Source organism: Dryas octopetala, chromosome 3, assembly GCF_963921425.1.
Source record: "Dryas octopetala chromosome 3, drDryOcto1.1, whole genome shotgun sequence".
Classification (NCBI taxonomy): Eukaryota; Viridiplantae; Streptophyta; class Magnoliopsida; order Rosales; family Rosaceae; genus Dryas; species Dryas octopetala.
The window spans coordinates 5,557,780-5,571,154 of NC_141368.1; the positions used below are offsets into that span (position 1 = coordinate 5,557,780).

At 33.2% G+C, this 13,375-nt stretch overlaps 2 protein-coding genes across 2 annotated transcripts; both read right to left on the minus strand.

The window, feature by feature from the left end:
- Positions 1 to 144: 144 nt before the first annotated feature.
- Positions 145 to 1,642, minus strand: LOC147290036 (CASP-like protein 4D1). Its single transcript, XM_086234951.1, has 4 exons — positions 1,458 to 1,642; positions 1,061 to 1,181; positions 791 to 878; positions 145 to 398 (listed from the first exon to the last, which is right to left on the minus strand). Exons 1-4 carry the CDS (start codon positions 1,640 to 1,642, stop codon positions 145 to 147), a joined length of 648 nt encoding a protein of 215 aa, XP_086091077.1.
- A 6,228-nt stretch (positions 1,643 to 7,870) lies between these two features.
- On the minus strand, positions 7,871 to 10,042 carry LOC147290037 (CASP-like protein 4D1). The gene is made up of 3 exons (XM_086238195.1): positions 9,806 to 10,042; positions 8,777 to 8,897; positions 7,871 to 8,282 (listed from the first exon to the last, which is right to left on the minus strand). Exons 1-3 carry the CDS (start codon positions 9,979 to 9,981, stop codon positions 8,079 to 8,081), a joined length of 501 nt encoding a protein of 166 aa, XP_086094321.1. The 5' UTR covers positions 9,982 to 10,042; the 3' UTR covers positions 7,871 to 8,078.
- Positions 10,043 to 13,375: the final 3,333 nt, after the last annotated feature.

The window sequence follows — 13,375 nt, forward strand, 5'->3', positions numbered from 1 at the left end:
GTGTTAAATTCCTAGTTTTTTTTTTTTTTTTGGCCAAAGAACATTTCATTTCACAAAAAACCAACTACAAGAGAAGACAAAATGACAAAAGAAAACAAATCAACTACAATTAACTACAGCTATACAAAGAATTCTATATACGAGCTAAGCAGAAGGAAGCCCATCAAAAAGAAGAAGTCCAACAATAGAAGATGGTGGGTGAGAAACCCAGTCCTGTGGACACATCTTCCTTCGAGCTAGCTTTGAGATTGAATCTGCAACCCCATTAGCTTTCCTATTCACCTTTGACCATCTGATCTCTGCAAATTTGGAAGCCAAACTCCAAATTTCCCTCAACAACACATATAATTCCCAAGGAGCCTCCATATTCTTGTGCTTAATTGCATCAACCACAATTCCTGAATCAGATTCAATGACCACTGATCTAAAACTTTGTTATTCTGCACACTTCAAGCCTTCTCTGACTGCACATTTCAATTCCTAGTTTATACGAGTTTACTTGTAATTATAGGAATAGATTTATTTGCTATTTAGTCCCTCACTTGTACAAGTATAAATACCTCTTTTATGTGATTAATAAAACAACTGAAGATTAAACCCTAAACACGTTATTTGTCAATTAACTCTTACAGAAACTCACATCATAGCTAATTATGATGAAAAATCTAAGCTCTCTTAGAGAGTGCATATGAAGAGAGGATGGATAATATAAAAGCGCAGATGAAGGCAAGGAAGACAAATCCATCTGCTGAATGTGACCTCTGGAGATATTTGTGGTAGGTATGATAACCTGCAACTTTCTGAAAAAAAGTTTTCTTTATTTCGGTGGTCAAAACAAATCCTGCAGCCGTTCCTGTAGCTAATGCAATTGATATAACCTGCCCCAAGAAAAAAAAAAATATATTGATTGTCACACGCTTGATTTATTTCTCTAGCAACCAGATATATAGTTTACGCGCTTAATATGAGCGATTATATATATTTGTGTTTGAATGGCCAAAATATATATATATATATATGTGTGTGTGTGTGTGTGTGTGTGTGTGTTAGATGCAACTACCTTGTCACCATAGAAGTCAAGTAAGAGGTTCTCCTTCTTTTGTTTCCTAATGCGGACGACTGCAGATAAAGCTTGCAGGACTGAATATGCAATTCCCATAGCAATTGTGACAAGCATGTACCTGCAATTAATTTCAAAGAAAAATAATCAAGTGTGAATTTATTTGAAAACTAGAATCATACACATAATCTAAAGAAAAAGAATTCATGAATTTTGTGATCAAAATGCATGGTATTATAGAAACAGTTTCTTGCTTTGCAGGAGATAATTAAGTTTTGTGTGTGTAATTGCATGGGAATTAATGAACTTTGAGCGAACGAACACTAGATGAGACTGGACTGGACTGTAACAGTCTAAATTCTACTAAATCAGACTTTATTATACGGTGCATACGTACCAGTAACCCCCATATTGATAGAAGTGAAATGTCTTATCGGGGACGTCATAGTAGTCCACTGTTACAACATTGGAGACAAGGATGATGAGGGATATAAGGAGTAAAATGGTGGTGAGGACCCTGAGCCCAAGAGTAGCAAAGAGCTTAGCTCTGGGGGGGAACAGTGCTGGTGTTTGTGATTCCATCTTTTTTTGCTACCAATATCTGAATTCACAAGTATATATAATAACTCTGCTGCTGGCCTTAATTTTAAGGACCCTGCACTGCCTTCCATTCAGGACCGGTCCTGATCTTTGGAAGGCCTAGGGGGAAAAATTTAAATTAGGCTCCTAATTTTAGTTGTAGAAAAAAAAAAAAAAAAAAAAAAACTTTGTAAAACAATTTACAATTGACAATTTGGAATCAATGCATTATAATGCTTTCATGAACAAAAGGTCTTCTTCTAACATTTTTAGAAACAAAATCATTAATAATAAGTTCAAATTAGCTATAACAAATTGATAAAAGAAAAAGAGCAGCAACATCACACTAGCTTCAATAAAATCCAACTATCCAATTTAGTTAACACAACAATTTTTTAATTCATTGTCATCTAATTCAGTTAACTTATTTAAATTAAATAATAACCCAAAAATACCTTCATATATTTTCAACTGTTCAAATCTATTATTTAATGAAGCAAGAGCATTATTTGGGCCTCTGTAGGCAAGTAGGCTTATAGCTTTGCTTTTTTTTTTTTTCTTTTTTACAGTAGAAATTTATTTTTAAATATATATATATTAACATATATATATAATAATAATAAAAATTGTGGGCCCCCCTTGAAGATGGGCCCTAGGCAGTCGCACTCAGTGCCCCTCTTCAGGGCCGGCACTGGCATTGTCCATGCTGAAAAATGTATTTATTTGTGAACTAAGCAATGACGTCTCCACTAAAGAAAGTAAGCAATGACGTCTAGAGTTTATTTAACTTATTTTTCATTTTTTCTTGGGACAAGAATACAGGTTGGTGTTATACAATACGTACGCTTAAGCTTTGAGTTTCTGATACTGCCACTAGATCCTAACTAGTATCTAGTGCGTCTCGGTAGTTGACCAGATTCTCCTCCCCTTGGTACCCTTAATGCTCACTACACTTCCCACTTCTCATATTTTTTTAGCGATTTTTTAATTTTTAGGATAAAATTATAAATTTACTTATCTAGAAAGACAATCGGTTGTATTATTATGTTTTTACTACCTATTCAATTTATTCTCATTTTACCACCTACAACTATTTTCATGTCCCACTTTATTTTTTCGTCCATTCCGTCATCCAAGCTGTCAAAAATACTGATATGACATGGGCATTTTTGTCACCAATATTAAAGAATTAGCTGACGAAATGGACAGAAAAATGTAAAGTGGGACACAAAAAATAGTTATATGTAGTAAAGTGAGACAAATTAATAAATATCTGAATGGTAAAGTGAGAATCAACTAAAATTATGAGTTGTAAAAACACAATTAAGCCTCTTATTATCACTAGACTAATAAGTAGTTTTTTCATTAGTTATTTGAAAAACATTTGTTAGCGATGTTGAAAATACTCTCAATCACATACTAGACTGCTAAATTGAAAAATGGATACTATCGAGTTGAGTTTTTTATCCATAAAGAAGACTATGAATTCAAACTGCCTTAGTCTTTCCACCCACAAGAAGATTTGAACCCAGGGCCAGTCCTGATCTTTGGAAGGCCTAGGGGCGAAAATTTAAATTAGACTCTTAATTTTAGTTGTAGAAAAAAAAAAACCTTTGTAAAACAATTGACAATTTGGAATCAATGCATTATAATACTTTCATGAACAAAAGGTTCTTCTAACATTTTTAGAAACAAAATCATCAATAATATGTTCAAATTAGCTATGATAAATTGACAAAAGAAAAATAACAGCAACATCACACTCTTTCCATTAGCCACATCACACTAGCTTTAATAAAATCCAACTATCCAATTTAGTTAACACAACAATTTTTTAATTCATTGTCATCTAATTAAGTTAACTTCTTTAAATTAAACAAGAACCCAAAAATACCTTCATATATTTTCAACTATTCAAATCTATTATTTAATGAAGCAAGAGCATTATCGCTAAGGCGAAAGACGTAAAGACTAGGGATGGCAAAATTCCCCGCCCCCGAAAATCCCCGTGGGGACCCGCCCCGATTAAGCGGGTATGGTAATACCATCCTCATCCCCGCCCCGCCCCGTATACCCGTTTAATAAAAATATTATATTACATAATTATATTTTAATTTATTTTCTTAATTTTTATTGCATATTTTTAAAATTTAATAGTGTTCTCTTTATGATTTAATATTATTGTAATATAATATGATGAATTTTAATGTATTTCATCTATTATATTATATATTTATACTAATTTGATATGTTATTAATAAAAAAAATTATTTTTTTGAAAATAATAGGGGCCCCGAATACCCCCGATGGGGACCCGATTACCCGGCGGGGTGGGTATGGTATTGGCAAACCCGCCCCGAACCCGCCCCGTTGCCATCCCTAGTAAAGACTGTATCGCTGTAAAGCTTTCTCTTTCTTTGAGTAAAGAGAAGGATGAAGGGTCATACGTAAGTTTAAAGTTTCTAAACTTTTGTTTTTTGAAATCAGAATCACATTAATTGAATCAATTAATCATTAACATTGGGTCTCCATGTAGTTCTTTGTACTGACATTGGATTTGGTCATTTGGGCCTTTGTAGGCAAGTAGGCTTATAGCTTTACTTTTTTTCTTTTTTTTTTCTTTTTTACAGTAGAAATTTGTTTTTAAATATATATATTAACATATATATATAAAATTAAAAAAAAATTATGGGCCTCCCTTGAAGATGGGCCCTAGACGGTCGCACTCGCTGCCCGCCCCCTTCAGGGCCGGCACTGGCATTGTACATGCTGAAAAATGTATTTTACTAAAGAAATGACGTCTCCACTTAAGAAAGTAAGCGATGATGTCTAGAGTTGACTTTCCATGGAAATTAAGCGCATTTCACACAGTCCATAGTACCTATCGCCTGCCCAAACAGCAGACAGGACAATCAAACAGCAAGAGTCCTCCTGGAGGGTTGACTTTCCCGGCCGGGATTTGGCTATGTTTGGTTGATGTGGATATTTTTTAGGATTATAGTGTATCTGTTATATTTATATGATAAATATGTGCCACATGACATGGCGGCAGCTACTGATTGGTGGTTATGGTATGCTCCGTTACGTTTGAGTAGTGTAAAGTAAAAATTATGGTGAAATTAATCTTGGAAAAATCCAAAAGTTGAATGCATATTGAAATAGTTTCTGAAATTCTTGTGGCTTACGACTGCTTTTCAAAAGGGAGGTAACATCTGGAGGTCAGCTAAATTTCGGTTGTTAATCAATAGGACTTATTCCGATTAGTATATAATACATATTTTCATAAGCCATAAGCAGAGTAGCTAAAGCTCAAATGTCAGTCATCATATTTCATTTGGCTAAAGCTCAAATGTTAATGATCAAATTTCATTTCATGATATGACAGGAACTAAAACCACATGACTTCATTGCAATGTTTTTTTTATCTCCTCATTCAAAGGTCATGGTAAAATCATATCACAACTAATATTGAATTAGGATCAATTCAGATATATAAGTCGAGCTCTTTTTTTATGTTAAGGTGAAAGCTATGAATAGTCATTGATTCCCTGACTCTAACAAAAGAATGGGATTTAAGGAGTGATCAATCTTAGACCTTTGCACAATTTGCTACACAATTACAATTTGGATTGTTCCTTTTGTTGAACAAGAAGTAGTTGCTTGCAGTGCCGGCCCTGAAGGGGGGCACTGAGTGCGACAGCTCAGGGCCATCTTCAAGGGGGGCCCACAATTTTTTATTATTATATATATATGTTAAATTGTTAATATATATATTTAAAAATAAATTTCTGCTGTAAAAAAGAAAAAAGAAAAAAAAAGCAAAGCTATAAGCCTACTTGCCTATAGAGGCCCAAATGGCCAAATCCAATGTAAGTAGAAAGAACTACACGGAAGCCCAATGTTAATGATCAATTGATTTAATTAATATGATTCAGATTTCAAAAAACAAGAGTCTAGAAATTTTAAACTTACGTATGGCCCTTCATCCTTCTCTTTACTCAAAGAAAGAGAAAGTTTTACAGCGATACAGTCTTTACGCTTCCGCCTTAGCGATAATGCTCTTGCTTCATTAAATAATAGATTTGAACAGTTGAAAATATATGAAGGTATTTTCGGGTTCTTGTTTAATTTAAAGATGTTAACTTAATTAGATGACAATGAATTAAAAAATTGTTGTGTTAACTAAATTGGATAGTTGGATTTTATTGAAGCTAGTGTTATGTGGCTAATGGAAAGAGTGTGATGTTGCTGCTATTTTTCTTTTGTCAATTTGTCATAGCTAATTTGAACCTATTATTGATGATTTTGTTTCTAAAAATGTTAGAAGAAGACCTTTTGTTCATGAAAGTATTATAATGCATTGATTCCAAATTGTCAATTGTCAATTGTTTTACAAAAGTTTTTTTTTTTTTCTACAACTAAAATTAAGAGCCTAATTTAAATTTTCACCCCTAGGCCTTCCAAAGATGGACGCCCTGGGTTCAAATCTTCTTGTGGGTGGAAAGACTAAGGCAGTTTGAATTTATAGTCTTCTTTATGGATTAAAAACTAAACTCGATAGTATCCACTTTTCAGTTTAGCAGCCTAGTATGTGATTGAGAGTATTTTCAACATCGCCAACAAAAGTTTTTCAAATAACTAATAAAAAAACTACTTATTAGTCTAGTGATAATAAGAGGCTTAATTGTGTTTTTACAACTCATAATTTTAGTTGATTCTCACTTTACCATTCAGATATTTATTAATTTGTCTCCTTTTACCACATACAACTATTTTCCGTGTCCCACTTTACATTTTTTTGTCCATTCCGTCAGCTAATTCTTTAATATTGGTGACAAAAATGCCCATGTCATATTAGTATTTTTGACAACTTGGATGACGGAATGGACGAAAAAAAATAAAGTGGGACATGAAAATAGTTGTAGGTGGTAAAATGAGAATAAATTGAATAGGTAGTAAAAACATAATAATACAACCGGTTGTCTTTTTAGATAAGTAAATTTATAATTTTATCCTAAAAATTAAAAAATCACTAAAAAAATATGAGAAGTGGGAAGTGTAGCGAGCATTAAGGGTACCAAGGGGAGGAGAATCTAGTCAACTACCGAGACGCACTAGATACTAGTTAGGATCTAGTAGCAGTATCAGAAACTTAAAGCTTAAGCGTACGTATTGTATAACACCAACATGTATTCTTATCCCAAGAAAAAATGAAAAATAAGTTAAATAAACTCTAGATGGCATTGCTTACTTTCTTTAGTGGAGACGTCATTGCTTAGTTCACAAGTAAAATACATTTTTCAGCATGAACAATGCCAGTGCCGGCCCTGAATGGGGGCACCGAGTGCGACCGCCTAGGGCCCATCTTCAAGGGAGGCCCACAAATTTTTTTTATTATATATATATGTTAATATATATATTTAAAAACAAATTTCTGTTGTAAAAAAAAACCAAAAAAAGCAAAGCTATAAGCCTACTTGCCTACAAAGGCCCAAATAATGCTCTTGCTTCATTAAATAATAGATTTGAATAGTTGAAAATATATGAAGGTATTTTTGGGTTCTTGTTTAATTTAAATAAGTTAACTGAATTAAATGGATTTTATTGAAGCTAGTGTGATGTGGCTAATGGAAAGAGTGTGATGTTACTGCTATTTTTCTTTTGTCAATTTGTCATGGCTAATTTGAACCTATTATTGATGATTTTGTTTCTAAAAATGTTAAAAGAAGACCTTTTGTTCATGAAAGTATTATAATACATTGATTCCAAATTTTCAATTGTTTTACAAAAGTTTTTTTTTTTTCTACAACTAAAATTAGGAGCTTAATTTAAATTTTCGCCCCTAGGCCTTCCAAAATCAGGACCAGCCTTAGTTGCTTGTTGTGTTTGAAGAAGTGCTAATACTTGAAAACTTTTAAGCTTAAACAATTTGCAGGATGGCCCGGCCTTTTTAATTTTGTGATGGGCTCTACCTTCCGTTTCTGACCCAATTGCTTATATTGTTAGTACCCACTTTCACCGGGCCATAAAATATGGCCCAAATCCTAAACTATATTCTTGTGAACCAAAAATAAAATATACTATCATGGACAATATTGTCATTTTCCACGATGGAAGCCGAGGGATTTTTGTATGCACGGACTATTTACAACTATAAGACCTGCGGCGGTATAAAGAAAAAAATTTGAGACCCGTGCAAAGATTGCAATAGTGAATCGTAGATGAGTGAAATGAGAAAATAGATTATTGAAACTTCATTTATTGATGGATCTCTTATTAAGAAGGGCACATTGGCACAATAATACATTGATCATACTAACACGAGAAAATAGATTATAAAAGAAGAGAGAAAAATTGACAATTGAAAATTCACATTACAAATAAAAAGAAAATCAAAACAAAGCATAAAGCAAAATGTAAACATATATGCTTAAAGTTATTAAAGTCTTTTTGGGAGTGTATAGGCAGAGATGATGGATAATATGGCAGTGCAAAAAAATGCGAGGAGAAGGAGGCTCTCAGATGCAAATGCCTTGTCATAAAAGTTGCCTTTGTATAATTCAGCTTGATCATACCATCGCTTAAAGTCTAGAGTTACACCGAATCCTGCAGCAGCGCCGGTGGCTAGCAAATATGATATGAACTGCAAAATATGCCAAAAGAAATTTTGGTTAAATATTCAACCATAATGTAATGTTCTTATCTGGGTCCCAATTAAGGAGATATATTGCTACTCTAATTTGGTTTTGTCTACTGGGCCTTGAAGACATCTCCAATTAACAGGTCAAAAATGGGCTCAATTAACCTCTGTTTTGTCTGATGGGCCTTCATATATCCCTTTTCCCCCACTATTTTGCTTTGAAGTTTGAAGCTTCAATTTAGTCCTTATATATACATATATTTTTTTTTTTTCATATTAATTCTTGTATGCCAACCAGAGATGTGATTGGCAAAATGGTCAGAAAATATAGTGCAAATAGTTTATAGTGATATTATCATCTCACTAAATGATTGGAGCTGTGGACCTGTGGTATTATGTCAATTCTGATATCATCTCAATTCTGATATTATCATCTCCTTAATTAAAACCTTTGTCTAGGCTACAAAAAAAAAAAAAAAAAAAAAAAGAATAAGTACCTTGTCACCAAAGAAGTTAAGTAGGAGCATGCCGTCGCTGCCGCAAACGAGATTATAGATTGAGAAAGCAAGTTGCAGGAGGGAATATGCAGTGCCAATCACGATTGTAGCAATCATGTATCTGCATATATAATTTATTCCAGTTTAATATTTATTGAAATTAAGAGAAGTACTACTGTCACATAACTGTACGCATGCATGCATAGAGATATCTCATTTTAATCAAATGAAGTATGATTTGTGATATATATACACATTTTACATACTAATTTGATGATCAGAATTGTTGATTTTCTAAGTCTACATTTAAATATCATTCATACAAAAAATTAGACAAATTAGAAATGATTTTATAACCATTTAATAATATAGTCATTATTTCAAGTGTTTCACGAAATCACTATGTTCGCATATTTATTTGATTACAATTAGATGACTTAATAGTTAAACTTAGAAAATAAATGGCTTCGATTATCAAACTACAATACAGAGTACGTGAGTACTACACACTATTCTTCATTATAGCTAAAACGATGTATATATACCTCATTCGAAATACCCTCTATATAATTTATATATAATTACACACGGATTAACAAAATGATGATGATGATGATATATATATATGAGTTAATTACACTTACACCCCCTGAGGTTTATCATCTTTTCACATACACCCCTGGAGTTTCAATAATTACACATACACCCCCTGAGGTTTCAAAACTGTTACATATAACCCCCTATAGTAAGACGAAAAATGATGAGAAATTATGCAAAAAGACATGCTAATGGGTAAAATGGCCTAATAAGATTACTCAAGGTGTAAGGTTCAACTTCAATACAAATATTTTATTTTTTGTTTATTTCTTTTTTTTCTCTTGTAGGGGGTTATATGCAATAGCTTTAAAACCTCAGGGGGTGTATGTGTAATTATTGAAACCCCAGGGAGTGTATGTGAAAAGACGATAAACCTCAGGGAATATAAATGTAATTAACTCATATATATATCATTGCTAATTAATTACGTACCGGAGGCCATAAAAATCCTGAAAACGAATTCTGGTTTCATCCTCAACGGATCCAACTTTGCTGGTGGCAAGCACTACGAGTGATATGAATAACAGAAGGAAGGTGACGATCCTCAATATAAGAGACGCAACTCTTGCAGATGCAGAAGATGAGGATGCTGCTCCTGTTTGTACCATTTTGATCTAATTAATTATGATCGATCTTTTTCTGCTGAGAATTGTGCCTGGCTAGCTAGCAAATATTACTACACCAACCACCCAATGCTAAACTGCGTTTTATAGACCATACATATATGCATGCGTACTCATCATCTGGCCGTGCCAGTACCGTTTACCAAGTCAAATGTCAATGACCCTAATAGGGGCAATTAGCAGCTACTCGATCACCTATAGAGTTTACTTTGAAAAAAAAAAAACGTGCTTGACCCGCAAGTGATGGCAACTAGCTAGCTACGCAATCAAACTCAAGATCATCCTTAATTATATTAGTTTTTTGCTTTCATTGACTTTATGTGATTGTATATATTGACCATTCGTTTTTGCTTGTAATTTACGGTTAATGTCAATAATCTTGGAGCTAGCTAGTCACTTTAATTACGTTATTTCGATCTAGACCAAATTAAGAGCACATTAAACGAATATGTCGTCTGATATTCATCATGTATATGAGAAAGCACTTGATCATTGGCCTATTATCCGTATAGTTCCAAACAAAACCAAGCACATTTCATGATCTCTTGGACTGGTTGGCCATATATAAGGGTTTTTCAACTCTTTTTTACATGGTCGACGATTCATAGTTTTGGCAGCAATATTAATTATTGTAGGAATTAATAGAAGCCACAAAATAAGTGGCTTGTAATCTTAAACAATGTCATCTTACCAATTATATATAGTATTGTTTAACATGGTTCCCAATTATCACACTAATTAACGGTTACTTAGCTTAGGAAGTTTCTGTAAAATATTGTTGTCAAAGTTTCGATCGAGACAGAATCATTGGAATATATGACTTCGCATTCTTATCAGAATTGATTGGGTGTAATTGGCTATCAGCTAGCTAGTACTCCAAGTATATTATAGCATTGACCGTATACAGAGTCAATGCCATCCGGCCTTTGCTAATTATATTAATTGACCGAAGGCACAAAATATTTATATGTGTATGTATATTGTGGTTGTTGTAATCTAACACACAAAAGAATCAATAATGTTCACACTATATATCCTAGCTAGCTTCCAGGAAGTTGCAGCCTGTATTGAACTAATAAAATTAATTAATTGCATATATTTAACCTCTAATTATAAACGCTATGCTTAATTATCTATATTAATATGTGTGCATCAACAGCTTATCATGGCGAACACATATATATATACTTCATTTTAACAATAATGATGCATGATTTGTGGGACTCGTTTTACATAATACTTTGCTAATCGAAGTTGTCTATTTTCTAAGTCTCCATTTAATGATCATTCCTGCAAAAAATTAGATAAATTATAAACCGTTTAACCATTTGATTAAATGGTCATCATTTCAAGTGTTTATTGAAAAATTATATTCATCTATTTATTCAATCACAATTAAATGTCTTAATGATTTTTTATTTATCTAATATTTGATAAGTGGTGATTATTGGATAAAGACTTATAAAATAGATCTATAAGTCTCACAAATAGATCTAGGACGACCCGATCATCTGCAATATATATAGAGTCTCACAAATCATACCTTATAGCTAAATTAAGGTATATCTTATTTGAATGGCCTATATATATGCTGTAATTTTTCACGTTTATGCCCAAAGATTAAGATTAATGCATGGTTTGGGCAGGAGGTGTACGTAGGTTGTGGTCTGTTGAGAGTAATATGGAGCAATGTCCCACATCGGAAAACTAGAGCTTAACATATGTGCTTATAAGTCTTGGGTCTCTCCACCCATTTCCAATTGGTTTTGGGTTGGATGCACTAATTCTATTATAGTATCAGAGCTTGGTTATCCGCGTGTAAGGCCTAACGGCCACACTTGTTCCCACGTCACCCAATACAATTTGTTCACATGTAAGGCTCAAAATCTCGCCACACGTGCGGGGGCGTGTTGAAAGTAATGTGGAACAATGTCCCACATCGGAAAACTAGAGCTTAGTATATGTGCTTATAAGTCTTGAGCCTCTCCACTCATTGCCAATTGGTTTTGGGTTGAATGCTCTAATTTTATCATAGTATCAGAGCTTGGTTATCTGCGTGAAAGCCCAACGGCCACACGTGCTCCCACGTCACCCAATACAATTTGTTCACGCGTAAGGCTCAAAATATCGCCACACGTGCGGGGGCGTGTTGAGAGTAATGTGGAGCAATGTCTCACATCGGAAAACTAGCTAGAGCTTAGCATATGTACTTATAAGTCTTGGGCCTCTCCACCCATTGCCAATTTATTTTAAGTTGAATGCTCTAATTCTATCATGGTCCAGATTAGCTGAATTCGTAGAGTTTGTTTGACATCACGTAAAATCTAGCATTTGGGAGAGCTAGATTTTACACTTGCTTAATTCGGCATTTCCATTTGGTCGATCAGCTATCTGTGCTTGGCCTTTCATTGCACACTACGTACCCAAAGCCTTTATTCATGGATCGATCAGTACGTACACATCATTCTCAGGCTTTCTACAATTTCTTCCTAGCTCGAGCCTTTACCAATATGTACGTGATGATTGGACCACCTTTACCAAATTACCAGTATAATATATATACAATTTATTATAAATAACTTGTGAAAATTTTGTGTACGTTGAATATATATTCCTAATCATATATATATATATATATACAAGAATGCTCTAAAACTAACTAATTAGTAAGTTAATACAAAGCTAACCACTATGTTGGGCCCACCACACAATGTAATCTCAAAATCCGAACCGTCTATTTTTTAGGCCCTACTTCAAAAATCATTCCTATAAAAAATCTCCAAAATCGGAAATCATTTAGTCATTTGATTATAACAACAAGTATTTATATGCTTTTATCAAAAACACTGATCGTCTATTTATTTTATCTCAATTAGATGACTAAATGATTTCCGATTTAGTTGATTTTTTGTAATGATGATCTTTGAAGTATGACCTAAATAATTGACGGTTCGGATTATGAGATTAGTTATGTGGTGGTCCCAAAAGTATGGTTAGCTTCGTATTAACTTGCTAACTAGTTAGTTTTAGAGCACTCCTCTATATATATATATATATATTATAGCTCAAGGCTTCAGGCACATAAGAATGACTCGGCATGTTTCTCCGGTCTTCACTCCTAAGTAATAATGACCGAAAAAAGAAAAAAAACTTACCAGAAAAGGAAAAAAAAACATAAAATAAAGTGACTTTACTCATTTAACCTTTGACCACCTAATTAAGAAAAAATTTATATATCAGGATATATACATTTTTTATATTTATCTCTCTAATTATATATCAAATCACATAATAAAAAAGATAATCACACACATATATATAAATACATTCATACATTCATAATATATACGAAAGTTTTATTCCTAAACTTTAACTCCTA